General features: G+C 42.7%; 1 protein-coding gene across 2 annotated transcripts in view; it reads left to right on the top strand.

Moving 5' to 3' along the window:
* Window positions 1-27,593, top strand: part of fancm (FA complementation group M) — a 62,590-nt gene extending 34,997 nt beyond the window's left edge. For both annotated transcript variants that reach the window (XM_076299703.1, XM_076299702.1), the window contains exons 10-23: window positions 617-823; window positions 1,249-1,489; window positions 3,737-3,891; window positions 4,383-4,538; window positions 13,402-15,223; window positions 16,019-16,104; window positions 18,309-18,386; window positions 18,661-18,774; window positions 19,309-19,468; window positions 21,350-21,456; window positions 21,769-22,302; window positions 22,567-22,906; window positions 24,437-24,731; window positions 26,171-27,593. In XM_076299703.1, the coding sequence (XP_076155818.1) occupies window positions 617-823; window positions 1,249-1,489; window positions 3,737-3,891; window positions 4,383-4,538; window positions 13,402-15,223; window positions 16,019-16,104; window positions 18,309-18,386; window positions 18,661-18,774; window positions 19,309-19,468; window positions 21,350-21,456; window positions 21,769-22,302; window positions 22,567-22,906; window positions 24,437-24,731; window positions 26,171-26,279 (4,404 nt within the window). In that variant the 3' untranslated portion in view covers window positions 26,280-27,593. The remainder of the gene's footprint in view (window positions 1-616; window positions 824-1,248; window positions 1,490-3,736; window positions 3,892-4,382; window positions 4,539-13,401; window positions 15,224-16,018; window positions 16,105-18,308; window positions 18,387-18,660; window positions 18,775-19,308; window positions 19,469-21,349; window positions 21,457-21,768; window positions 22,303-22,566; window positions 22,907-24,436; window positions 24,732-26,170) is intronic.
* The last annotated feature ends 374 nt before the right edge of the window (window positions 27,594-27,967 follow it).

Raw genomic sequence — 27,967 nt, 5'->3', positions numbered from 1 at the left:
TTTTAGTGTCATTTATTTTTAATTGTCATAATCAACACATTATCAATGTTGATTCTTTCAGTTCAGTTCATCTTTAATGCGACAGGATAGTGGAGAGTGACAGAAAGTGAGTGGGAGAGAAAATCGGGGTGGGATCCGGAAAGGACCACGGGGCGGGAATCGAACCCGGGTCGCCGGCGTACGGTGCAGGTGCCCCAGCCAGTTGCACCATGGCTGGGGCACCTATTTGACTTTAAATAGGAGACCAGTTTCCTTGCAATGAAACTGGCCTATGGTTGCTGCATTCTTCTCCTTAAAAATACCGCCAGCCCGGCTCCACATCTTAAGACCTCATTTTTTCTACCTAATAAAATTCAGCACTAGCATTATTGCATGAGCACATCTCATGCCCATAATTTGTACAGATACGGTACATATATAGTGTTACTATATGTAGTCTTACAATTCTACATTACTGTGCTAAATATTTGGTACCATGTCATCATCATCATGACTGACTTAGTGTTATGGTTGGGTATGCATCATTTCAGTGGTATCCTTTCGGGGAAGAGCTAACACAATGTACTTATATTGTACATTACGTACATATCAGTAACAATGCTGCTGTATTGTGTAGGTGGTGCGACAGTTTAAAGAAGGTGGCTTCAACACACTGGTGTCCACATGCGTGGGTGAGGAGGGTCTGGACATTGGCGAGGTGGACCTGATTGTGTGCTTCGACGCCCAGAAGAGCCCCATCCGCCTGGTGCAACGCATGGGCCGCACTGGCCGCCGCCGCCAGGGACGCATCGTGGTCATCCTGGCCGAAGGCCGCGAAGAGAGGGTGAGCTGTGACGTGTGTGTGTGTATCTGTGTGACTGAGTGCCAGTGTGTATGCTTGTGTGTGTGTCTGTGTCAGTCTATGTCAGTCTGTGTGTGCGCCTGAGTGCTTGTGTCTGCTTGTGTGTCTGTGTTTGTTTCTGTGTGATTGTTTTTTGAGTGTGTGTGTGTGTGTGCGCTTCTGTCTGTTCATTTTTACTCTTCTCTACATAATAAAGGAATGAAACGAGGGAATAATATTCCAATGGAAGGTACTGTAAAGTCCTGTTTCCATGAATCATACATAATATTTGCCCATATCATCGGCCCATGTAACTCAGCTCAGCTTTCCAGTAATTTGTCATGCAGTGATGCACTGCCAGACTGATGTCTGCCTGTGTGAGACATTTGCTCACTTTTAAATCGTCCATCCAATCTCTCCACTTCCAGACCTACAACCAGAGCCAGAGTAATCGGCGCAGCGTGAACAGGAGCATCCTGGAGAACAATCGGAGCTTCCACATGTTCCCCAACAGCCCACGCATGCTGCCCGACGGCCTGACCCCCACCCTCCACAAGATGCACATCACCTGTGGCCAGTTTGAGGCCAGAGACACAAGCCGGCGAGCCAGCAAGGGCCGGAAGTCAGTGGCAGGGGGACGAGAGTCCCTTGTGCACCCCAGCACTGTAGGTGAGATCTCACTGGACAAAGACAGAGACTCAAGCCAATGCACTGACAAACCATTTGAACTGTGTATTGGCAAGAATCTGACAATATCACATGATATTGCGATACCGTACCTAAGCCTATATATTGCAATTTTTTACTCGGAAAAATTGTGGTAGTATAAAGAAGACACCACCATATGCATGAAATTTAAATAAAATAGCTTAATACAGTAAGTTAACTAAAAAGTAAACAAATTAAATACAGTACTTACAGCAATGTCACACATACAGACTGTATTGACTGTATAGAACAGTCATGGTATATATTATAACTATTACTTAAAAAATCATATACCGGTAGTGCTGCAATCATTACGGTATGGGGGGGAAAAGTAGCGTGATTCTTAGGTGTGCACCCCTACAAACCATTGGCTCCTTGATTGAACACTGTAGGTCCTCTCACTCCTCCACCTCCTGCCACCTGCTTGTTCTGCCCCACTATTCGTGGGGATTCTCATTTTTGGCAGCCATTCCAGAGAGCCAGCAGCAGATTTTCAGCCTCTCTAAGCCTATTGATTAAAGCTCAGGAATCACTAAGAGACTTCAGAGACGAACATCTTTAAAGGTGTGAAGCCTGTATGATGTGACAGACTTACATGATCATTGTGGGCTATTTGTCTCCTCTTTAATGCATGCTTTTAATGCATGCTTTTTGCACAAATTTCATTTCATTGTGTCATTTAAATACCCACATACCTTAGCTTGAAGCACTTACCCACTAATGTTAACAGACATCTCTTCTCTGTCCATATGCGTGCAGTTTGCCCTATTTTCTTTTTTTTCCATGAAGAGTGATATCATTTCAGTTGCTTAAGTGCTGACAGATGTACTTTTATCACTCTTCTGTGTACTGCCAACTTCAGGCTCTTTATGGCTTTGATTTTGGTGAGTATGAGCTAATTGGAAATCTAAAGCAGAGATTCTCATGATCCTGAACATTCCTCAGGGAATGGTTTAAATTGAATACCAACCCATTGGCATCATTTTACCTTTGTGATCGTATGGCTGTACGTTAATAGCATGGTCATGATAGACAGGGGCCATGGGCTTCATCACAGCTAAAGGTTTTCAGAGGTATGTGGTAGGTGTGGTTTGTATTACATTCCTAGTGGTCCCTTTTTGAACTTTTGAGTAAATGAAAGGGAAGTAAGCTCACTCCTTCAGGGTATGCAGTTCTGCAGACTGTTGATAGACACATTTTTTCTGTAGAATTGTCTGTTCATACATTGGTTTATGTTAATGTGGTGCAGGTATGGTGGAGCAGCGGTAACGTCATCGACAATCGACAATTGGTAGACCGGGGTTCAATTCCCGTCGTTGCAAGTCTGCGTCGCTTTGGATAAAAGTGTCTGCTTATTATCAGTCAACTTTAAATTGAACTTTAACTTTGTAGAGTGCCACAGAGGAGCACTCTGAAGGGCTTATTTGATTACCGGTACTCTTTTCCCAGTTTGAGTATCTGACATAGGCAGGTCATCCCCATTTCAAAACTAGCTATGCATCTGCATCTTGCACCTTACATCTCTGCCATCAACTATACAATGACACTAGCCTAGGGCTAGACTAGCCAGGGCTAGTCTAGCAACTCTCCGTTGACTTGTGAGCTCTAGAAATCGAAACTAAATCTGGCATTAAAATCGTGTATAGAGTCGTTTGTTGGGCTTAACATAATGATTGATGGCAGAGTTGCAACGGTTTGGCTTGAATTCCCTGCTACTTGAAAACAAATATCCTATTGCGTCCTATTGCGTGCAGAGGGAATTTGAAAGACAACTGATTATCCCGACCCTCGGACTGAGCACTGCGAACGGTGAGTGCCCAGACCTTACATTTTAATGTGGGTCTGGCTCGCCAGGCTACAATGACACTGCTAAAAGCTAAAAGAGCATGCTCACGGTCTCAGTGGACGCGCACAGGTCGACTCGCTTGTCTTGACCCGAGGAGGTCTTTATGCAAAGATTACTGCACATGAGGGCTGACCTTTTAAGCTTATGCTTCAGCGATAGCATTCACTGATGTCCGTGTGTGTGTGTGTGTGTGTGTGTGTGTGTGTGTGTGTGTGTGTGTGTGTGTGTGTGTGTGTGTGTGTGTGTGTGTGTGTGTGTGTGTGTGTGTGTGTGTGTGTGTGTGTGTGTGTGTGTGTGTGTGTGTGTGTGTGTGTGTGTGTGTGTGTGTGTGTGTGTGTGTGTGTGTGTTTTGCTGCATGCAGTGAGAGGTCCTGAGGAAAGCCAGAGAAGAGATGGCTTCCTGACTCCAGCTGAGTTCTCTCTCTGGTCGTCCACCATGCGGCTGAGCGACGACGAGCCTCAACCAATGCTCCCCCAGACCCACTTCCTGTCTTTGTCCACAGATGCCCCTCCGCAGGTAGACACCACACTCCTCACACACCGCACACACACCTCACCTACTGCTTACTCCACACATCGTTCACCCACCGCACACACACCTCACCTACTGCTTACTCCACACATCGTTCACCCACCGCACACCCAACACAAACCCGCCATCCCGCTGACCAGCAGTTTGAAAACGAATGAACACCGAGTTCTACCTGGAGAGGTTATATTGGGTAGGGAAAGCGTCGTTTTTTAATGTAATTATGTGTAGTCTGAATGAATACTACTGTGTCCCAGTCGGTCCCAGTGCATACGTCCTCATATGTTTCTAATGTGTTGGAGAGTGTTAATCTGCTTAACATCTGCAGTCTTTCAGTGTTAAATGATCACTGGGGAACATTTAGCCTTCTTGTGTGCTGTAATAAAAAAAGAGTGTGTGAGTGTATTTTGCACTCACTTATATGTGCATGCATGCTGATGTATGATTCTGAGCTTGTGTATGTATGTGTGTTATTGCAGGAGGAGGCTGCAGCTGGACCTAAGCGAGAGTTGTCTCTCTGGGAGTGGAGGCACTGGCAGAATCGGCCACAGCATACGCACAGGCTGGGCCACTCGGATCGCTGCCTCCACTTCACCGCCCTCATGGACCTGATCGACAACCTGAAACAGGAGGAGGTGAGGAGGGCACCTGAGGGATGGGTGTGGGAACGGCGGGGAGTCAGAAATTAAGTCAGCACAGTGGAATGGTTCCTTTTGAACAAACCAGTTCTTTTTTACAAAGCCCTACACTTCAAGAGTCCGCAAATCAGTGAATTCTGTAAATGCATCAGCAGTTACTGCAGTTACACAACTGTGTAAGAACAAACCATGCAAAGAGCAGCTGTCCTTTGAAACTGGTGAATCCTGTCCTTCATGAAAATCTGTAGTTATTGTATAACAGTATAAGTAAGTATATATACTCTTTTGATCCCGTGAGGGAAATTTGGTCTCTGTATTTATCCCAATCCATGAATTAGTGAAACACACAGTGAACACACAGCGAGGTGGAACACACACTAATCCCGGCGCAGTGAGCTGCCTGCAACAACAGCGGCGCTCGGGGAGCAGTGAGGGGTTAGGTGCCTTGCTCAAGGGCACTTCAGCCGTGCCTACTGGTTGGGGTTCAAACCGGCAACCCTCCGGTTACAAGTCCGAAGCGCTAACCAGTAGGCCACGGCTGCCCAGTTATGTTGTATAATACCTGTTTGCCTAATGAAAACCCTATTCAGTTTGAACATCTAGGCACATTTGAGTGGCAGACAGAATAGAGCTGTTCCTCCGAAGGACAGAGCATCTGTCAGTAAAAGGCCTCTATTTAGTCTGCATGCATTTGTCCATACTGTGAAAGGGAAGTGCTAGTAATTACCGGTATGTCTTCTCTGTAGCTCTTCATATTTGACAGTACTGATGATAAGTACTTTCTTTCATGGCCTCTAATGTAAAAATGTAAGCCTTTCAGTGTAAGCCTTTAGTTCTTATTTTCTCATTTATGCTAAGAGTCCAGAAAATGGAACTATGATGAAATAATCTTTTTTTTTTTTTCACTGAGCCCACATGTGAGATATGAGTCACGTGGCCATTACTGCTAAAACCCATATCGTGGTGCCTTCACTAAAGGAGATCAGTGTTAACCAGAGCAAGGCCCAATTGTGCAGGTACTGCAAGATGCTCTTTATTGATCGCTACTCTCCAACCACAATAAAGCCCACACAGCCCAGAGAATACATAGAGGTGTGAAAGTGCTCTCGATGCAGACTCCCGCGTCGCTAGCAGTAGGACCAACACAACCTTGATTAAAGTGGTTGAACACATGAGCTTGGATCACATGTCTGTGTCTGGTTGGTACGGTAAGAGCAGCACAGTTGGATATCCATCAGTAAAAGGTCAGCGACAATGGTACCCCATATTGCAGGGATTAAGGACCCAGGCCCAGGGTATTAAATGCCAGATCGAAAAGCGCTAGCTAGGGCAGACATCTAGACCACTGACCTGATTAAGGTGCTCTGTTTTGCTTTGGTTTGTTTGGTTTGTCCTCCTTGAGGGGCTCAGGTTTGTTTTTCTTTTTTTGCAGAACATCTGTAGTAGTGTTGTAAGGGTTGTTCTGATTACATTCACATTTGGAGTACAGAGCACAGAAAGAAAAAATATATGGAAGAAAAAAGATTGATTAAAATCCTCAGAGAGTATCTGCAAGTGTAGGTGCAGCCCTTCTGTCACCTCTGTGGTGAAGGACCCACCATTCACCTCTGCTGCCCTGTGATCCCATCAGGGTTAATGATCTTATTAAAGGTGACTGTGTCAAAATGAATTTAAAGGGTCAACGGGTCATCCTCTGCACGGCCCAGCCCCATGTTTGCAGGTTAATTGCAGTATTGCATTATGCAGTATACAATTATTTCATGTTCAGAAACAAAAAAATAGAAATAATATCAATTTGAAGATTGTGTTTGCCTTTTCTTTCAAATGCAATCATTTTTCAGGATAATGTTAGCTTTCTAATAAATTGTACTAAAGCTTGATCATTGTATACCATAGTATGGCCATACCATAGCATGTCTAAATATACTGTTATATTGGTGTGCTAATGCTGTCAACATTAATGAGAAGAAGAAAAATACAAACGATAAGAGTAATAATAAGAAGACTATTAATGTTCTAAAAAGGCTGTTTTACAAGACAGTGTCATCATACAGTTCAACAGTAATGTTTACTGCAAGGAGAATGAATCTGTATGCTATTTTCTCTCAAATATATAAGTCTAAAGAATTGTTCATTTATTTTTGAACAAAATCTATTATTATATGCTAATAAAATGTGTATAGAATCTAATAAAAAAAAAAACGAATAGGCCCAAAAGTAGTAGTCTGTTTCTAAACTCATGGTAAATATCACTACTACAGTACTTAAAAAAAAGTATAATTAGGTGACAGATCATTGAAAATAGATTATTTTCTATTTAATAATTTTAGCTGGTTGAAACACCTTATTTGCCTTTGACCCAACTGTAATTTAGTGGTATAGTCATTGATACCTCAAGAATCTTCTTTTGGATCTCTGTGTTGACTGGATTTGTTGTCATGGAGACAGTTCAGTGTAGCCATAAGGGAAGGAAGTGTTTTCTCCATCCAACCCTAGAAAATGTAATGACCCCAAAGATTTACAATTTAACTACCTGGGACCTCAATTCCAGCCTCATACGCATTTGCTGATGCGGAGACATTGAGTCCTAATGACTTGTCTGTATAGCTTTCAGTTCTGTCCTGCACTAGAATGTCCATAAGTGTAGGCGAATTCACACCGTCACAACAAACTGAAAAAAGGCAACATCGAGCACCTGTTGTTTTGTTCAGTTGATGATTTCTCTGTATTAGATAATCAGATTTATGTAGAAAACTTCAGTCTGTTACCACCTGTATTTAGGTGTTAACCTAAATAAATTGTTCTTTTTTTCTTCCTCTGAGGTGTGTTGCTCAACCTACAGCTGGTTTCTTGTTAAAGCTCACTCTCAAACTGCCAAATCCCAGATTAGGCAAAAAGGCTTGTGTGTGCACAGGCTCCAGGGCCAAGGTGGACATTTGGAGGAATTTGCCCTGCAGAGCAGGCTTTTGTAAGAACAACACAGAAGAGCCAGGGCGCCTTGTGTGAGAAAACACACTCGGATATGAGGCGTTCATAGATGAACAAACTCTCAGACAATGGCGTACTTGCAAATGTATCTGATTGGCTGACTTTATGAATATTGTGTCATTGATGTCATCGGTTGTACCTGTTCCTGTATGGACTAGTATTTTGTTGGTACATGCCCCATATTGAGTCCAGCTTTGGCAGACTTCCCCACAAAAAATACTCCTGTAATAATAGCAATAGACCTAGACAGATTTTGACTTTAACTGAAATCAGCCTTCCCTTTGACTGTCAATGGGGAAATACTGGTACTGTATATCCCCTAGGTATCCTAAAATCTAAAAACAACTTACTAAATAATAATCACTGGTAGCATTCAACCATTACATGTTATTTTGAGCACTACAAATATTATGTACTTGACCTACCATTTTTTTCTCTAAGCTTCTAATGTATCCTTGACTAAACTTCTAGTAAAAATTGACCCCAAACACCTTTAAAAAAATATGCTTATGAAATATTTATTATGCTGAGTGAGCTCATTAGACAGATGAAAGAGTTGTGAATCAGACTAATTGCTGTGTCTACTGTACTGTATACTTCTTATGTTCATTTGTTTTTGTTGTCTATACATTCTGAAGATTTAGATTTTTTAGCATGACTTTATAGACACCTACCGTAAAACTTCAAATAATCGCCGAGTCCCTTAGAGACGCCTGTCTCTTTTAAACGCCTGGCGTGGCAGGTTTGGGTTAAAGGCCGGTCTCCAGTAGAGGCCTGGTCTGTTTTTTAGTTTCGGGTTGTATTTAATCTTCTAAAACCCGTCAGATCGTCTGTTTAAAGATTCGCAATGACACGAAACTGTTACAGAAAGGAGGTTACAGCAGTGTGAATTAGATGTTGCACGTCGTTACAAGCCTTCGCAAAGCATTCACATGTCTGGTCACAGTTGTAAGGTTTTACGTTGCATCAAGTTGCTGCTCATCTCGTTGCGAATCTTGGGTGTGATTTGGGCTTAAGTATGGGGCAGACTGCGCACTTTATGATTAGATGGCATTAAACGACTGCGGTGGGGAAAAGCTAGAGTTCCAAATTGTATAACTTTTTTTCCAATATGAACTATGCCTATATGTCCCACTTCGTCATCGTTCAATTCATCCCTTGTGTTTAAAATTTGCGGATAGGCCAATGGTAAACTTGTTTTTATGCTGGCAACAAAACCAGAACGGTTCGCGAACGTTAGGCTATTCTTTATTCTAAATGCCATGGCGATAAAGAGAAAGAAGTCAGAAAAGGAATTTACCTTAGACTAGGCTATATCAGAGCCCGTCTACGGACATTCTCTGGCTATATAACCTACTGAAATAGGTTAATGATGTAAAGTCAAGTGCGCTTCTATGGGACTGGTGTGTGCGCGCACAGTTTTTATTGATGAGTCGGAGTGGCAAGTGCTGCGCATAGTTGCAGTTGAATGTGGCTGCACAGGGCATTATAAAACTTCTCACTCTAAGACCTACTCATACACGGTGGTGAAATGGCGTATTTAGCTGTCTAAATTCGAATCATATGCTGGGGGAGAAATCGTCGGACATCCATGATTATTTTGTTATTCAGCACCCCTGGTCAAAAATATGTTCCCGCGAGCCTGGAAGTAGGCTATGATTTGAATGTAGACTGTTGTCAAATTTGGCAAATACAAAATGGGAGAAACAATATGGTTCACTCTCTCATGCTGTTTCATTCGTGCCGAAAAGGAGGGAGAATGAAACATTAAGCACGTTCCACTTTTGCATAAATAATTCCTGAACGGTTTTGGCCAGGGCTGATAATGCAACTGTATTTGACAAAGGACCGATATAGCCTTTTTGCTAGTGACAAAATATGAGCTTTCAGTGTGATAAGATTTCTTTGTAGATTATGTTTAATTAAAACGTGTTTCATCTGTTCTGGCTATCCCCGCTATTTGGATCTTACTGTATCTCACTCAATGAACAACATCTCAACACTAAATGAATGATGATCCGTAATTGTCATCAGATAGCCTAGTCAGACATTCAGTGTGTTTGAAATAATTAATTCGATAATATTTTCCATCTTTGCAGAGGAAAAGTTTTGTGTAAAGGGAATTAAAGGCCTGTCTCATATAGACGCCTGTCTCTAATACTAGCCGGTGCAGTTTGGCGATTTGGGAAAATAAAAGCCCGGGCTATTATTTGGAGTTTTACGGTATGCTACTTCCAGGTGTGACTCTCTGGGCTTTCACACCTTCCCATTGTCGCTTATGGCTGCTCCAAATACTCAGAAACTATTTGATTAGCATAACATTTGGCCAGGTGCAAGGCGGGGTGCTGGTGATTAATGACCGTCTAGGAGGATCAGCCCTTGTGACCTATACATCTACTCCATATTCATACGGAAATAGAACAAGAGGTCACGCCCCCTTTGTTCGTAACATACTTGAGTTTGGGTTATTTCCATGTTTAGTTACAGATAGGAGTTTGGGTGAAGCTTGTCTCTTTCCCTTGCTGCGCATCACTGAACAAATAGAGCCTGTTTCCTGATTTGCTCATCTCATTAGACAGATCTCATCTTGCTCTTTCACCACACATGCAGAGAGCAGATGCTTTGTGTGTTTGTGTTTGTGTGTGCGCTCTTTCATGCTCTTTGCCAGTCAAAGATGCCCTCTCAACTTACTCCTGAGGTAACGTTATACAGGGCTTAGTTACATGGCCTTTTTCCTCCTGTTTCCAACCCACAGCCAGCCACAGAGATGAACAAAGGGGGATGCTGATTCTCAGGAGGAGAATGAAAGTAGAACTAATGAGTGGGAGAGAAGATGGAGAGAGAAAGACAGGAGGGCTGTGACAATAACATCACTGCAATACCACGATCATGTGATGCCTAATGACCAAATAGTTCATGCTAACAGGCTAGCAGACTTCCACAATAGTTTGAGCTATTTAGATGATATGTCGTCACAGCCCTAAACGACAGAATGTAATGAAGACATAAAATATAAAAAGATAAAGAGCAAGAAATTGTGTCCTTATGCGTGTATGTCTGTGTGCTATATAGTGTGTGTGTTTGCTTGAGAGTAAGAGCAATGCAGGATGAGGCATGTTTATGTTATCTGCCTTTGTTCATCCAGAGGTGCACAGTGCTCTTCTCTGTTTTCCCCCTTCATGTCTTTCCTGCTCCTGCCTGTGTGACGGGAGACACAGGGCAGGCAGGCTCCTCTGCTTATGTAAGACTTCTCAGAACCATTACATAACCCGGGGAAGCGCAAAGTAGGCCAGCACGGCGCGACCTAGATGTGCACGCACGCAGCCCGGGTGGGGGGAGGGGGTGGTGGGAGAGGGAGAGAGACGGAGGTGTGAAAAATAGAGAGAGATGTTGATAAATCATTTGTTAAGCTGTGATTCTTCAATGTGTATGTTTTCTGTATCTGTACTGTAATGCCATCCTACATTTAATGATTGCTTTGACAATACAAGTGGCTATTTGTCATATCAGTAAAAATTGAATAGAAAAACAGATAGATAGCAGCAGATGGCTGAGAAGAGGAGTCAGCTCTAACAGTCACAAACAGTGTGCTCTGGTCTTACCCTCTACAGCTGGGAGGGAAAAAAGGAAAACACGACAGGCTGATTGAATTTATATTAATTCCCTTAAACAAGCAGTGGAGGGCCCCAGCTTCATCATGGAAAGTAATGAACTCAGAGGTGCTCTCATGTCAGCGGGTGGGCAGCCTGTGTGCTCACAGCTCCTCGCTCACTCTTCTAGTGTGGACTGGCAGATTCACAGTGTACTAAACCACATATAAAAACAGCATTTATTAAGAATTATTAATTATTAATTATTATTATTAATTTGGCTATTATTATTAATTTGGCTTTTATTATTATTATAATAATTTGAGGGCAGCTGTGGCCTACTGTTTAGCGCTTCGGACTTGTAACTGGAGGGTTGCCTGTTCGAACCCTGATCAGTAGGAACTGAAGTGCCCTTGAGCAAGGCACCTAACCCCTCACTGCTCCCCGAGCGCCGCTGTAGCAGGCAGCTCACTGTGTCGGGATTAGTGTGTGCTTCACCTCACTGTGTGTTCACTGTGTGCTGAGGGTGTATCACTAATTCACGGATTGGGATAAATGCAGAGACCAAATTTCCCTCACGGGATCAAAAGAGTATACTTATACATACTAATGTCAGTGTGTATGTATAGCCCAAAGCCACCCTTGCAAAATGGTAAAATATGTTATCTGTGGTGGCAAGATAAATTGTTACCATAAACTATAATGAATCATTCTTAAGTTACTTTGTCTATAGCCTTGTGAAATGCAAGGTTTACTTTTTGTTTGACGAGCACATTTCATCTTTTTTTTCTCAATCAATCGTATCACAGTAGGCCCAGTTTCCATCAAGGAAACCACCAAGTGACCTGGAAAGATCTGATCTTGGACTCATTGCAAATGTGTTTATACAACCACACATCTCACACTCCCTTCAAACATTGGTGACCCATAACATTGGTTGGAAAAGCAAAATAAGAGTCAGCAAGCATCTTGCTAAAGGATAAGAATATGCAGTGAAACTCTTCAGAGCAGTATTGAGTGTTTCAAGATCTTTGACTGGTTGACCTGCTGCTGTCCTTTTTACAATCTGCACTTGCTGGCATGTCATCTCTGGCTTTCAAATGCTGATGGAGCTTTACAAAAGTAAAGTTTTTACTCCACTAAACACACCTTGGTAATGTTTTCTGGGTTTTGGCTGGAGCATAGGGCTCCTGAGCTTACGCTCTTAAGAGAGATTATCCAAAGCCATTTGAAATAACAAAATTTCTCAGAAAGTTGGTGTGGTCCTTCAAGGATTTTTATCTTCTTTGCTCTCTACCCTAGAGTTAATTAAGATGATACATACCCTTTTCTTCTCTCTGTGTGCAATAACCCGCTGTTAGCCTAGCTTAGCATTTTTGGAAGTGGGTTATTCTAGTTATCCTATAGCTAGCCTATAGCTGAAAGGGATCTACAGGATAACTGGAGCAACCCCTTTCCAGTGAATTATGCCAAGATAGGCTAACGGTGTGAAACTGGGCTATTGCACGGACAGAGAAGAGTAACTGGGGAAGACAGAAAATAAACTAACTTAACAAAAAGATGACGTGTTCCTTAAGATCTGAGATGTCATTGCGTCGTAGTTTGTTGGTTGTTTTATTGAATGTCTTATGTTTACAATATATATTTGATATAGACCCTTAATAGACCTTAATGTGTTTCTAAATGGTTTCCTGTTGAAATGTTCAAAACCAACGCAGATACTTTGAAATGAAAATTAATCGGACTTATGCTTAATGCTCTACAAGATGTCGTCTTTAAAACATGTTTTTTAATTTTTGTTTGTCCCCAAGTTGCCATTAGCTCAATGCTGTTTTCTGTGCAACCAGAAATGCCTTAGGAATGCACATTGTTTGTTTATGCTGTTGAAAGGGTCTATAAACTCTGTTGTAGTTGATCTTCTCTCTAATGTTAAGGCAAAGTCCTTTTATGCAAGGTCCTCCACTCGGCGGCCATATTGTAACGCTTTTTGGGCACTTATCAGGCATCTATTTCGACAGAAATGTGCTCTATGCTCTACCTTGCTCTAGCGGCGAGATCGTAACACATGATTGGCATGATGTATTCACAACACACTACTTGATTGGCACAATGTCAACTTTTTTTTGCTGCGGAAGGGGCGGGATATGTATAGACAACTGCCATATTGGCGTTACAAACTAACCCTATGCATTTCTATTGTATTTCTTCAGGATTTTTTGAGTGCTCTGTCTCCTCATTAGAAAGTCTCTTTAAGGCTAATGTTGTGTTTGTGTTATTCACAGGGTCAGTGTAGCTATGAGGCAGAGCTGATGCCTTACCTCCACAAAGAGGATGTCGTTGGCTTCCAGGAGGATGACCGGTGGGGAAAGCTCTCCAAAAGACAAAAAGAGACTAAACTGTTTCCTACAAAATTAAGTAAAAACACAAGATTTTCCCACACATCCACTTGTTCAGCGGGGTTAGATGAGGATATTTTCAAAGAAAAAAAGCCAAAGGTGGCACTTGAGAGTCCCTGGACCATAGTCAAGGATAAAGTTCCGCCTGAGATAGTTCCTGATTCCAGACATGACAATAGAGACCTAGTAACCCAAAGTCAGTGTTCCACTATCAGTGCCCATCCACTGATGGATATGGACTTTGACTGCGTCTTGCACAGCGACGAAGACAGCAGCCCAACGAAAAAGCCGTTAGAAGAAGAGTTTAAGGTGAGTATTGGTGTCACAGATGGCATAGAGGTGAAGCAACCAAGAATGCAATCAACCTCTGTTCCTCATTGTGAGGAACAGCCTGAAGAGCAGAACTCAGAATTTGAGGAACTGTTTTATTTACCAAAATTGTGCAAGAACTCTACGCTTAAGCCCTTCAGAGAATCCTCAGCGAGTTTGACAACAATTCTAGAAAATGTCAAACAGCTTCTTTCCATATCCCCACCCCACATCACTGTTGATGTTGAGTTCTCTCTGACTGATGCATCTCCCAATCATGAAATAACCAGAGATTCAAAGGTTCAACCAAATCTACTGCATGAAGATGAGCCATTCCAGATCAATTTCTGTTTGGAGGAAAATTATGATGATGCTGATGCTGATGATAACGATGACGGACCTGAACTGATGGAAGTAGATTCTGTGGAACATGAAGTTAAAGAAATGTCTGCAGGTTCCCCCGACCTTAATGAAAGCACCTGTTTACCAAAGCTACAAAAAGAGCCTACTGAAAGCTTACGAGAAATGAAAAGTCCAACCTGGGATGAGGTTTTTGAGGACGAGAACAAAGAGTCAGAAGTTGAAGATGACATTAAACTTGTCCAGCCCTTGGAACACACAGGCTCAAAAGACCCTCTTCAGCACAGTATCATGGATGAGAGTGTTGACCTATTTGGCGACGATGAAGTATTTCTTCAAGTTAGTTTGCCAGATATACCTACTCCTGACAAGAACTTTTCCAACCACACTGCCAGTGAACTGTTGAGGGTCAGAAAAGGACCTGAGGAAAGCCCAACAGAGACTGTTTTCAAGGCCTCACCAGATTCCACACGAATATCCAACACCATGTCACCTAGCGATGTCCACCAACAACCTGTCCAGAACTCTGAGCATTTCGACCTCTCTCAAGACTTTTTCTCTGTGAACTTTGACCTTGGATACTGTCTTGAAGATGAAGATGAGGAAGAGGATGAGGTTGAAGTAAGGGAACACCTGCAGTGTACTCCACCTCTTCTTGCCAAGTCTGAACATGAGAACACACTAAAGACATTACACAAACCCGGCCATGCCATCACTACTCCTATGCACCTGCGCCCAGTCTCCGTCACCACCCCTGGTAGTTGCCTGAAGCAGACAGGGGAGGCTTCGGCTCTTAGTGTCAAAGACTACTCTTTCCTCTCGCCCAGTCTCACTCTAAAGCAGAGGTTAGCCATCCGATCAAAGACCTCCACACCATCTCATGCCACACCAACATCACATGAGAGACGTCCAGAGACTACCGCTGCACACCAGTGCCTCACTAGTGCTCAAAGAGAAGCCCAGTGGAGCACTTCTCGAAAGTCTTTGCTTCCCAAAGTAACACTCCCTGCAGATCAATCAGTTCACTTCCCTCAAACAGGTTAGATGGCTTTTTTTCTTTTCAAGTCTCTTGATCTGTTTTGTTCTTGTATTCTCAAATTTAGCATATTGAGAAGGCATAATTGATATGGTATCAAAGCCAAGTGGTGTGTCTTAGAAAAGCATCTCATTTTGTCCGTGTCAGATGTCTTTCAAAATAGTAGGTAAAACACTACGGTAGCGAAAGAGATGAAAAGAAACTCACACATTCTATGAATGATCTACTCAGGACTTTTGAACAAACTGCTCCTTAGCCCATAACTAATCCAACCCTTAATCTAATAAACTTGAGGTTTTTGTGTAGTGACCTAGATTTTTTGACAGCAGAAATATGTGGGCCTTTTTTGTTAGAAAATTGTAATGGGAAAATGCACAACTGTAGCCTTCACAAATGTGTTGCTACCTCTTTTTCATTACATAAAAATCAATGCTTGTATTTTTCTTTTCCTGTCAGTTTTGCCAAACCAATTTGTGAAAATAGGTCAGCAAGAATGCATACAAAAACTTTACCTTAGCTTCGCCATAATAACACAATGTTCTTTCCAGAGAAGAGCTCTTATGCCCTACTGACCTCCATGCCCCTCATTCTGTGGAATTGGATTTTTATGTGCCTTTTATGTGCCTTTTATGTGAGTTTTGGTGTGGTGATGTCTCCTTGCTTGTGTAAATGTGTCTGGGTGGTTTTTATGTATTCAGGGAATCTGTGCATGTGTGTGTGTGTTTGTGTGTGTCACTTGTGCGTATGTGTTGCCATATTTAAATCTGTATCTTCTGTCTGTCTTGGGATCCTTCCCAGAGCATGCTGCCAGTGACAGTGAGGATGACATCATCATACGGAAGCACAGTAGACAGGGCCAGCTCAACCCCCTCTCCTCCCCAGAGGTGTGTTCCCACCCCTGACATACACACACACACACACACACACACACACACACAGGTACATGTGCACACAGAAACACTTTTTTTAGCATTCATCTCATTCCCTGGCCTGGAAACCTCTCTGACTTTGCAGAGAGTCTGGCCTAGATCCGTAGGCGTACGTTTATTTCCGGGTGGGAGGGCACAGTTTGAGGTTTAAAATCATTGGAGTTCCTTTGAACCGCTTTGAACCAATCACTAACAACCGGCGTTTCGTCATACAGAGAAGTTTCTCTGCATCATAATCGCTAAATCACTATTTTTCAAACACTACGAAGGCTCGACACAACATGAAACTTTGATCAAAGTATCATCAGTGTCTCTACACATGAACTCGAGCATTGAGAATATTGTTGGTGTACACAGAGTTTACTAAAAGAAAGGTTTTGAACAACTCACTTGTTTTTTCTGCTCGCTGCCATGTGTGGAGTGAGTTGTCCAAAATCTTTCTTTTTATTAAACTATGTGTACACCAACAATGTTCTCAATGCTCGAGTTCATATGTAAAGACACTGATGACGCTTCGATCAAAGTTTCATGTTATGTCGAGCCTCCTTAGTGTTTGAAAAATAGCGATTTTGACGCGACCATGTAGCCTACTAAACTAAAGTTTGACTTGGGTACGTTCGTAGCCTATTTCAAGTGACAAAATGTATGACTAAAGTTTAGCTGACGATATAACATCCTACTCGACTGTGACTTCGTTCGTGACACTCCTGTTAATAGGCTAAACTAGAAAGAGCTAAAATAACTCACACCAACCTTATTTGCGCCTTTTATTCACATTTGCTCAAAGATTTCATAAGTAGGCTATAAGCCCTTTTCGCTCCCTACGTTGATGTATTCCAAGCGGTCTGCTTCGGGGGCGGGGACATAGTAATTGAAACACCATGCCTGGGTGACGTAATCGCTCTCAGGGACGCCCTCTGTTCGCTGGTTGGTTCGGCTGCCCAACCTCCGAAGTAAACAAGGGCGAATCAACCTATTCCAGACGGAGTACTGTAGGGAAAGAAATCGAGCGGAAGTACGTAGGCAGGCAGAGGCCAGGCTACTCATTCCCACCTGTGCTTAACTATATCTATACCACTCTATATCAATCTCTACTCTTACTATATCAATCTCCACTGTATATCTGCTGAACCACCATGATGATGATCATTGAGTCGTGCTGCCTGGAATCATAATTTTTCTAGCCTGACGTAGCCAACTCCATTCTATTCAGAATTTGAGTGGAACTGGAGCATTTGAATGTGATTATAGGGTGTGTTTCAACCGATACAGATAACCGATAAATTCTTCTGCACAAATAGAACAAATCAGAGCAACGAAATAGCCTACCGTGAATCCTGTAGACAGTCAAAACATCCTTCTTCTTGACAAATACCTTAATCTCTGTTTTCTGTTCTGCAAAGTTATTGCGCTGTCATTATCTTGTACAACAGATATTGCGATAGCGACATCTAAATGTTTAGCTTTTCTAGGAAGCTTTTTTTCTGTAAACAACAGTGCGCTCGGGTCACGTGAATGAATAGGCACATAGATGTTTGTCAATGGAGCAAGGTTGGGGTTAAATTCGGGCTGGCTTTCAAGCTAATTATTTTCATCTACAGTTCTGGAAAAAATTAAGAGGCCACTGCACATCTTTCTGATGTCAGCCTACAGTTGCTGAGTGACATTCAAATGAGTTGACATTCATATTAAAATTTGCAGTGGTCTCTTCATTTTGAATATGATCGTCAACTCATTGCACTCACACAAAGAAAGGCTGGGCAGCAGTAGACAGGCAGAGTTGCAGTTCATATCCAACAGCTCTGTGTGTTGATTAGGTCTGCCAGGTCTGTGTGTGTCTGTCATCAGGTCTGTGTTTCTATGTAAGAATAAGTGATATCGTTATGGCTGAGATTCAGCTGTAGGCTGGGTGCCGCAGGTCGTCACGCAGAGTGCGTGTTTGTGTGCGTGTGTGAGAGATCGCCAGTCGTGATGACTCATGGAATGCCCGTCATCCAATCAGAAATTAATGAATAGCTCTACTGAACCTACCTGTTGATTGCATGAATGCATGATTTATATTCATTTGAATTGAATCATCATATTCATGAATATAAATACATGGTTTTCTCTCTATGCCACCCCTGTAAACTGAATCCTTTTCCTCTGTGTGCTCACAGCAGTCAAAGGTCTTAAGTGATGTGGACTCGCCTGTACAAGTAATAAGAAAGCGTGTTCTTGCCCCACGCAATATCATGGTAAGAATGGTAACCTACATTATTTCATATCGATTCAGTTTTACCTAATTCAAATAAGACATGGCTTTTGGAATAACTTTCTTGATTACAGTGCATGCATGGGTGCTTGCTACATTTGCTTTTCTAAGTGATTCATACTGTAGATCATGATCATAAACCTAGACACAAACACAGGTGACAACTGAGGTGAGATGGTTAATAAGATACTCACAACTACTGTAATGTGGTGTTTTAATAAGGATTTGAATGTTTGTTGCTCGCCCTGTTTCTGCAGTCTGAGGAGAGTGATGTGGAGGCCTTATCAGATGATGACTTCCAGCATACGTCCCTCAGACAGCCCAGAGCTCAGCCTGCTCCCAAACATTCCAACCCAGGGCAAACATCAAAGGTTAGAGAATGTCTATTTCTCATGAAGTCTCTCTGTCTCTGGTCCTGCAATGTGCTGTGTGAGAGGGGGAGTGGCTACAGTAAAGCGGACAAAGCCAACCTGTGCTTCTTTTACCGATATATTTAACAATATCTTTCGCATTACTTATCCAACTAACGTCAAACTTGGCACTGCACTTACTCATGCCCGTACCAAGACACCTGCCAAGTTTGAAATCGAAAAGACGAACGGTTCGAACACACACACACACGCACACACACACACACACACACATACACACACACACACACACACACACACACACTTACACACAGACAGACATACGTTCCTGTAATTTATAGATAGATGTGCTTTTCTGCTAGCAAACTGAAAAAATGATAAATGCAGTAGTCATCCTGAAATGAAACCTTTTAAACTAACATCGGATTGAAATACTCAGGTAGACCAGGTAGATTTCACAACAATGAATGTAGTCATCAAGCTGCAGAGGATCAGTAAAGTCACCAGCGGGATTTATGTTGACACATTTCCCAGGGGACAGTCCGCAGAAGGGCGCGTCAGTTCCTGGACGATGAGGCAGAGCTGTCTGAGGAAGATGGGTCTGTTTCGTCAGATGAGGAAGATGATGAAGAGCAGAACCGGATGCTGGAGGGCTTTGTGGTGGACAACAGCCACCTCTCCCAGGGCCTCAACGGTACATTTCCAGTGTGTCACTATGGTGTTTAACACGCTAATGTATTAAATATATGATGACACGCTCACTTGTGACACTCTCCTCCCAATCAGGATGGGATCTCTCTGTTTTAAAAAGATCAAACAATACTTGTTAAAGTATAATAGAAAGGTTTATACTTTTTATCTTTAAACACTAAAAAGTATCTAATATAGGCATTTTAGATGGAACGACTGTTCCATCTAAATCAGTTTAGTTTAACATTTACTAGTACAAGTTTAACAGGAGTGAACTAAGATATTAGTCCTATTCCCACTATGTATGATCCTAGTCTCTGATCATAAAGAAGAGTTAAAGCTATGGCACATTAGTTAGGCTGTTAGGAATTTGGCTCACCCTTCTTATTGTTATTGTTCAAGTAACTTTAATCATTATGACCGCCGCTAGAGCTTTTTGCAGAGAGAATGTGCAGGACTGAGTGGCAGTCATATTTTGTACCGCTATGCGATACATCTTGTTCTATGACTGATGCATCAGCTATTACAGTTTTATCACCCGGAGAGAAGAAATACTCTTTTCTGATTGGCTGGTGGGGTGGCTATTAATTCTGAATAACGGGACACCTATGAAGTAGATCTGGTAAAAAAAAAATAAAAATCACCGTTCCATATCAATGCTTATGAATGGTAACTAAAACAACCATAGTAGGCCGAGGGCTGAGGTTGGAAGCAGGCTTCGCAACAATGAAATCAACTGTAAACAAGCTAACTGCCCATGCTATCACTGTTATAGGGCCAAATATATTTGTACAACAAACTGAACAAGTCGGCTTCTTTTTAAACGGAACCGCTTGTTTCCTTTGCATGCTATGAAGGCATGACTATTGCCTATAGTAGCAACCAGGTGATAAGCGGGATAACGGCCTTTGAGGTGTCCTGTTATACGGAATTAATGGACTCCGCTCCGCTGTGCGTCGGGGAGTTCTTTGTCCCTCGCCCTCGTCCATTAATTCCATATAACAGGACACCTCGGCGGCCGTTATCCCTTACATAATCTGAGTAGGACTCTCTCTGCAAATGTACAGTACTGAGAAAATGCACACACCTAACAGACACTATAAACTCTTTCAGCTCAGACTCAGGATCCATATAGAATGCACATGCAACAAATGACTTGAGATTAAAAAACAAAGAATTAGGGTCCTTTGTGAAAACAATTTAAAAAATGCTCCTCAATGTAAAATTGCAAAGAATTTGGGGATTTCCTCATCTATAGTACCTACCATAAAAATGTTCAGACAATCTTTACACAAGGTACAAGGCTTAAAAGCAGTATTGTATGGCCATTATCTTCGGGGCTTCAGGTGACACGTGAAATCAGACCCTATTCTGCGTCAGGAAAACTTTCAATAACCATTGTCTATGGACAGTTATACAGTCTATCCAGAAATACTGGTTGAAGTTGTACCATGTAACGAAGAAACCATATTTAAACATGATCCAGAAACACTGCCATCTTCTTCAGGCCCAAGGCCATTTAAGATGGACTGAAGATCTCATCTTAAACCTTAATCTGTATTCAGATGCATTTTCCTGGTTGAATGCTTTACAGTTCAGTGTTTCCCACAGAATTGAATTCTATTTGTGGTGGTAGGTTTGCAGAATTAACTTGAATGCAACAGTTTTTAACAAATTAGCGCAGCATGATTATGATGCTAACCAGATTTAAGCACAATTTAGCACAACCTGGAAAATCATTGTGTGGTGGTCAATGTTGATATTGTGGTGGGCCGCCACAAATAAGTCAATGTATGGGAAACACTGTAGTTAAATGAAAAAGGAGGTGTGTGTTTGTGTTTGTGTATGTGTCTTTCATGGCAAGGTAATCTTTTTCCGTCTGTAGATTCTGAGATGCAGGGTATTTACCTGAAGTCAGTGAGAAGCCCAGCTGTCCCTGGCAAATTCAAAATGGTGTATAAACCCACCAACAACATGGATGTTTTCTCACAGGTAGCGGCTATTGAAGAAAATGTCATGTCCATGAAAAAAAGCACATTGACTGACCTCTGTGTATGAAATGCGCTATAAATAAACTTGACTTGACAGACATCGTAACTACTCTCACTAAGTCACTATGTTATTGGTAATCCAATGTTGTCCTACAAGGATAATGCCTGACTGAAAATGTTATAAAAAAACCCTGATCTTGAGCTTTAATAGAGAACATTTAATAGATGCGCCCAATCGACTTCATTGTGTTAGTCTAGAGTCTGCAGATGTTGTGTAATTGGCCTCAGAGAGCATCTTGTTTGTGTGCTGAAGGTGCCCGAGCAGGACGAGTCGTACGCGGAGGACAGCTTCGTGGTGCATGGCAGCGACGTGGAGATGATGGGGAGCAGTGAAGGAGAGGAGGAGGAGGTCAAGTTAGCAGAGCTCATTGGTGAAGACTCCTATGTGGATGGCAGGAGGAACTATGCAACCCGGCGCAAGGCTCAGCTCAGGGAGGCCAGGGGTAGAGAGCCGATTCCCGAACCCGCCAGGAAAACGAAACGCTCACGGATCATGCGGATGGAGGACTCCAGTGATGAGGAGCAAGGAGAGGGTGGGCTACCCATGAAGCAGGCTGCCCCAGCCTCCCCTGAAGCAGCCAAAGAGAAGCAACACATGTCTGTCTTCAAGACGCCTCTACTTCCCCCACAACCCTCTGCTGTGTTGGGGAAGTCCAGCTCTCATGGGCCCAAGCCACAGCTGAACCCACTGGAGGAGAGGAACCGCCAGAGGCTTCAGAACCAGGCACGGCTCTCAGAGGAGCTGGACTTTGACGTGATGCCCTCCACCCTACGAGACAAACTACAAGTATGTGCAAATCATATTAAGTCACTTACCCCGAACGATTTTGATAATCTTGGCATAGCTAGAGCTTAAGCCCATAAATAGGTTGAGTGTGGAAAGCAAAGTAATACCACTGTGACTACAATAGGGATTTATGTGACTTAACAAACAAACAAATAAATAAATATTCTATGCATGTATATATGAGCAGGGGCACACCCTCACTGTATTATATAAATATTCTATACTAATACTTAGTTAATAATATAAATACAAACATGTGTCCAGGCTGGCAACTCCCTCCTGTCTGTAGGGCACAGTCTCGGGCCGTCCCCGAGCCCGTCTCCGTCGGCGATTGGCCCGGTGTGTGTTCTGGTGGACAGCCGGTGTATCTCCAGTGGGCCGGAGGTGGTGTCGGCGCTGCGTTTGCGGCATGGTGTGACGGCACAGGTCTGCTCACTGGATGGCTGCGACTTCGTGGTCAGCAACCGCATGGCGGTGGAGCGGCAGACCCAGGGAGAGGTGGCGGCGGCCCAGAACCGCAAGAGGCTACTGGAGCGGATGCACAGCCTGCAGGGCCTGTTCGAGAGGGTCTGCCTCATCCTGGAGGCTGACCGAACACGCCCAGGTAAGGTTAGGTTAGATTAGATTAGATTCAACTCATTGTGCAGTACAATTGAGTACAAGTACAGAGACCACGAAATGCAGTTTGCGTACATGTATAAATATAAATAGAACACTACGGGTGGGATAGGGTAGTGCAGTTGTCACATTACCATTGCAATTGTCACAGAACATGATGTTTTGTTTTTCCCCCTCCGCTTCGCCTCATGGCCACATTACCAATTTGAAAATATATTGTTTTCTGCTGTCGGCCATTATCTCTTACATAAATTATTCCCAGAGAAAAAGATTGCTAAACAGTTATAATGAGTGTTCAACGCAAAGAGAGTTAGCTGCTTGCAGTAGTTAATTGCCCATGCAATGGTGGTGACTTCATTTTCTGTTTGGGGATTTTGTGATAAAAACTGCTATAAAAAAACACTACTAGAAATTATTTTGCTTTACCGGCCCCCTGTATAGTGCAATCACTTTTCCCGGGCTTTTACAGTAGAAACCCACCCTTTAATACCATTAGGCCCCAGGCCCCCAGACAGACGTTAATGCAAGACTAGGACAGTCATGCTATTTCTGGTCCGAGAACAGCGGTTTAAACCCATTGTAATCCAGAACTAGGTGTAATCCCTGTCTGAGAAACTGACTCTTTAAATCTTGGCATTGGCGTAATCTTTGGCCCTGCAGGAGTAGATTGCGCCTCTGAGTGGAGTCCGGTGAGGAAGGAGGGCAAGTGGAGGTGAGGAGGTTAGGTCAGCACCGGTCAGCACCAGAGGTCCAGTGCAACCCCATCCCCACCCCCGTAGGCCCCTGGAGGCGGTGGAGGATTTGATGTGTTAGTAGGTCTGTAGAGTTTGGGGGGAGCTCTCATTGTCAGTGCTTGAAGGTGACTTTGTTCATTTTCTTGTTCATGGCCTCACCACGCGAGGCCTCTGGAGGTAATTCTGCGTGTGTATGGGTCTGTAGGAGGCTTGTACGAGGGCTGTCATTGGCAGTGCATCTCTTGGAGGCACATGTAGGGAGGCAGGGCTCCTCAACTGGAGCAGAGACCGATGCTCATCCGCCCCACTTCACAACTCTGCATATTTAAATCATGGCAGTCGCCAAGAGTCTTTCGTGACTCCACAAATTCACCGTGCGACCATTATCATGTTTTTTTTGTTTTGTTTTGTTAGTGTTGGTGTCAGTGTCTTTTTTTTTTTCTCATTAAGATAACAAGACCGACCAAGTTGGCTGTTTTTCGACCAACAGAGAATGGATTCTTAAAAATTAGAAAATTCTTTGAGCCTTGGTGTTCAAAATGAAGAAATTAAGAACTTTTTTTATCTGATCCATAAGAGTAATGGTGGCAAATTAAAGTGAAAAGTCAGATCACAATCTCACCATAACTCAATCGATGTCTTTTTTTTTCTAATTTAGATATCAAAATGACAAGTTGTCTTTACTTGTAGTTGTCTAAAGTGTTGATGGCATAATATGCAATCCTATCAAATGAATTCAAGTGAAAACCACTTAGGTTGATGTTGAGCTCTGTCGTCCTCAGGAGAAGCATCTCGCCCATTCCAGCGCACGCGTTACTATGACAGCACGCTGGGGGGGCTGGTGCAGGCGGGCATCAGGCTACTGTCCAGCACGGGGGCCGAGGACACCGCTGGCCTGCTGGCCGAGCTGGCGCGTGTGGAGCAGAGGAAAGGCCAGGCCATTAGCGTGCCCCTTGAGGTCAAAGGTCACCAGCAGCAGCAAGCGCTGCAATTCTACCTGACGCTGCCCTGCGTCAGCTACATCAATGCCCTCAACATGTGCCACAACTTTCGATCCGTCGCCCAGCTCGTCGACAGGTGAGAACACCCACATTCTCACTTTGTATTTAGCAGACCCCTTTATCAAAACTAGGTAAGACCACCCACATTACACTTTTAACTATGAAGGTTGTGTTCATTTTTTCCTCAAAAGTACAGGTAAGTTAAGGTTAAGGTACACCTTTTTATCAGCGTGTGAGATATCCCTAGTAATGTAACTCAGCCAGGAACGTTACTTCATAATACTTTCGTAATCTGCTATTTGTGAGATGCCTCATACAGGCATTAATATCCAAATATCAACAAATGAAAAGGTGAAAACTGAGCCTTTATCTCTCGAGGCCACATACAGTGATTGTGAAATGCATGATGATAATTGAGCCTCTCTCCTGTAGTCTGTGGGTGAGCGTCTAACTGCTTATATCAGGGCCTCTCTCTGCCTGACCTGTAATGGTGTAAAATACGATCTTCGTTATCTTACATCTGTCTGTTTTTCAAACCAACTGTATCATTTTCAACACCATGATGTACCCAAGTGTATCAGAGCACATCTGCTGGTTGCTCTACTTCATTCCTCTCACTGTGGAGGTAATGGTGAAATGGAGACGACTGTTTGGTATGATTACATCGGTCAGTCTCACTCAGTGTATGTGTCTCTGTCCTCTGTGACTCACCCACTCTTTTCTTTGTCTTTTCCCTTCTTTCATTTATCTTCTTTTTACTGTTTCCCTCTTTCTCTCATTCCTATCTTCCTTTCACTGTTCCCTTCTTAATTTGTCATGTTTTGTGTGTCTATGTTTGTTTGTTTGTTTGTTTGTTTGTTTGAGTGTGTGTGTGTGATCGCACGCTACGATCGCATGGTAAACCTTACAGCACAAGAACTGCGCAACGTTTCTGGACAAAGTACATTACACACATAAGACTGTTCAATTGAACTGGTTTACAAATCTGAATGACCACGCAAGTCCTTAGAGATTCCCCAAACACCCCAAGACATTGTAGTTGTTGATGAACTTTCTAAAAGCTTTCTGATTTTGGAAGTAGGTTGTTGCTTTGATACTTACATGGATTTATGTTTTTCTGAGAAAGTGCTAAAATACCAGCAATTAACAAATACTTTAGTGTGTGTGGTTACAGTACAAAACTGATCGTCTTAATTTATGGTAGTCTAGTACATGCTCACAGACTCTTGCAAATTGCTGGACTGAGTTAAAAAGAACTGTAAGCAAATAACCAAATAACGTTCTGTGTCAACAATCATAGGCAGTCTGCATGTTTGGATGCGGTCATCTCTATCCTTAACATACATATATATTTATTTATTTATTCATGTGGTTGTGACTATTAGGACCGTGTTTGTATTGGCAGGTGAAAAATAACAGGCTCTTTGTGAATATTTGGATGCTGTGTTGTTTTAATAAGTATTGGTCATTCCAAATAAAATAATTAAAGTGTGTGTGTGTGTGTGTGTGTCTCAGTTCTCTGGAGGCTCTGCAGAAAGGAGCATGTGTGAGTCGCTCCCGGGCAGAGGAGATCTATCGCTGCCTGCGCTACTCCAGTGATGTGTCCCTGATGGCCACCCGCTAACGTGGAGAGTGGACCCACAGAACCCCAGCCCACTCTGTGTGTGTGTGTGTGTGTGTGTGACCCCACTGCTAGAGCCGAGGCTCAACTCTGAGTATGTGTACACCTTAACACACCTTAATGGTGTGGGTGCCCTCTTCAGGAAATACACTAAATATCTTTAAAAGGAAGTAACACTAAAGGCTCCCAGAGGTCAGGCCAATGCACACTCAAGTGCTGCTTATTGCTTGTGTTGAGTCTACATACCCTACCCAACCTGAGCTGCTGCTAAATGAATAGTTTGTCTGTGCTCCTCAAAGGATGTGCTCCCAAAAGATGTTGCTCAGTGCTCAGGGTGTACATCACAGAATCAAAGACTCCATTTGGGAACACAGTTTGTGCTCCATCCACAGGGCCAGACTGTCATTTCTGTGTATATGTGTGTGTGTACCCCAGAGGTTCTGCTCAATACCCACTTGGTGCACCCCAACCCCAAGCGACACTGTACTTACTGAATTTCCTGAGCCAGGGCTCAAAGCATCTACATCAGAGTGCCTCTGGTGGTTGATATCAGATTGTGAGCCATTTGGAAATGAGTATGCCTTCGATAATAACCCATCATGACATCCCAGTCCAAAAACAAAAGAAGCCCGGCATTCGGTTTTAGACCCAGTTCTCTAATCTATTGCTGGACACCAGATATTTGGACAATTAGGCATGTTTTAACATTTATCTGTGGTGTGTTCCAACAGTATCATTGTTAATTCAGCATTTTCTGGCTTCTTTCTGTGTTTGCTTCAGATGTTTCGCAGAAAGATAAACTAATCTCAGGGATCACATAGTTTGCAACCAAAACAATCACTTCATTCTCTGGGGAACTCTTTGGCAGTCAGCATAGCCTGTATAAATAACATTGACATTTTCTTAATCTGGAATGCATGCAAACATAGCCTTATTCTGCAAGAGAAGGAATAGGACACTCATATGACCAGTATTTGGTTAAACAGCTGCTTCTGGAGCCTTAATCATACGCACTTTATGCTATTTACCTGACATTGAAGAAGCAGCCGAAACTAGCACTTGAAAATAGTGGCTTTTTGCAAATATTGTTATATTACCCTTGGCGTTGTGTGAATAATGTTAAATAATGACCATAAGCTACGTATGTGCAGCTGTATGCGTCTGTATAAGACGTTTCAGAGTTTTGCTTTTATACAGACATGAATGATTATCCAGTGGGTTCTGTCTGGTTTGTTATTAATAAGTTATTTTTCTAGTCATGCTTTTGTACAATTTACACAAAATAATAAATATGCAAAATCCTTTATAAACATCCAATCCCTGCGGTTGTAATTATTTCTGGTATACCTTCTTGTAGTACACAATTTTGATAAGCTGATGATGTTGACCAAATATTTGAATCTCAAATGTGCATAGAAATCAAAAATTGGTCACACTCCATAAGGAAGGGGAAAAATCTCAAATGTGAAAGTATTGTCAATGCCTCTATTGATTTCTTGAATATTAGTTTTCTCAACAATTCCACCAGGGGGCAGACATGTCAGACTCAAACAGACTGAGAAACAGACCCTCCTCATTACATGACAAGGCTGAATTAAGGGCTTCTCTCTATTGCCAGTCATGCAAGCCAGTGAAATGGAAAAGATCATAACATAAGGTAAGTATTAGTAATTGTTACACATTAAAATGTG

This window comes from Alosa pseudoharengus, unplaced genomic scaffold, assembly GCF_046254945.1.
Source record: "Alosa pseudoharengus isolate Yale_2024_CS ecotype anadromous, Long Island Sound unplaced genomic scaffold, YU_APseudo_1.1 YU_APseudo_1.1_scf_22, whole genome shotgun sequence".
NCBI classification, from domain to species: Eukaryota; Metazoa; Chordata; class Actinopteri; order Clupeiformes; family Clupeidae; genus Alosa; species Alosa pseudoharengus.
The sequence above is the reverse complement of the archived record's forward strand: the minus strand, read 5'-3'. Positions and strand labels throughout refer to the sequence as shown.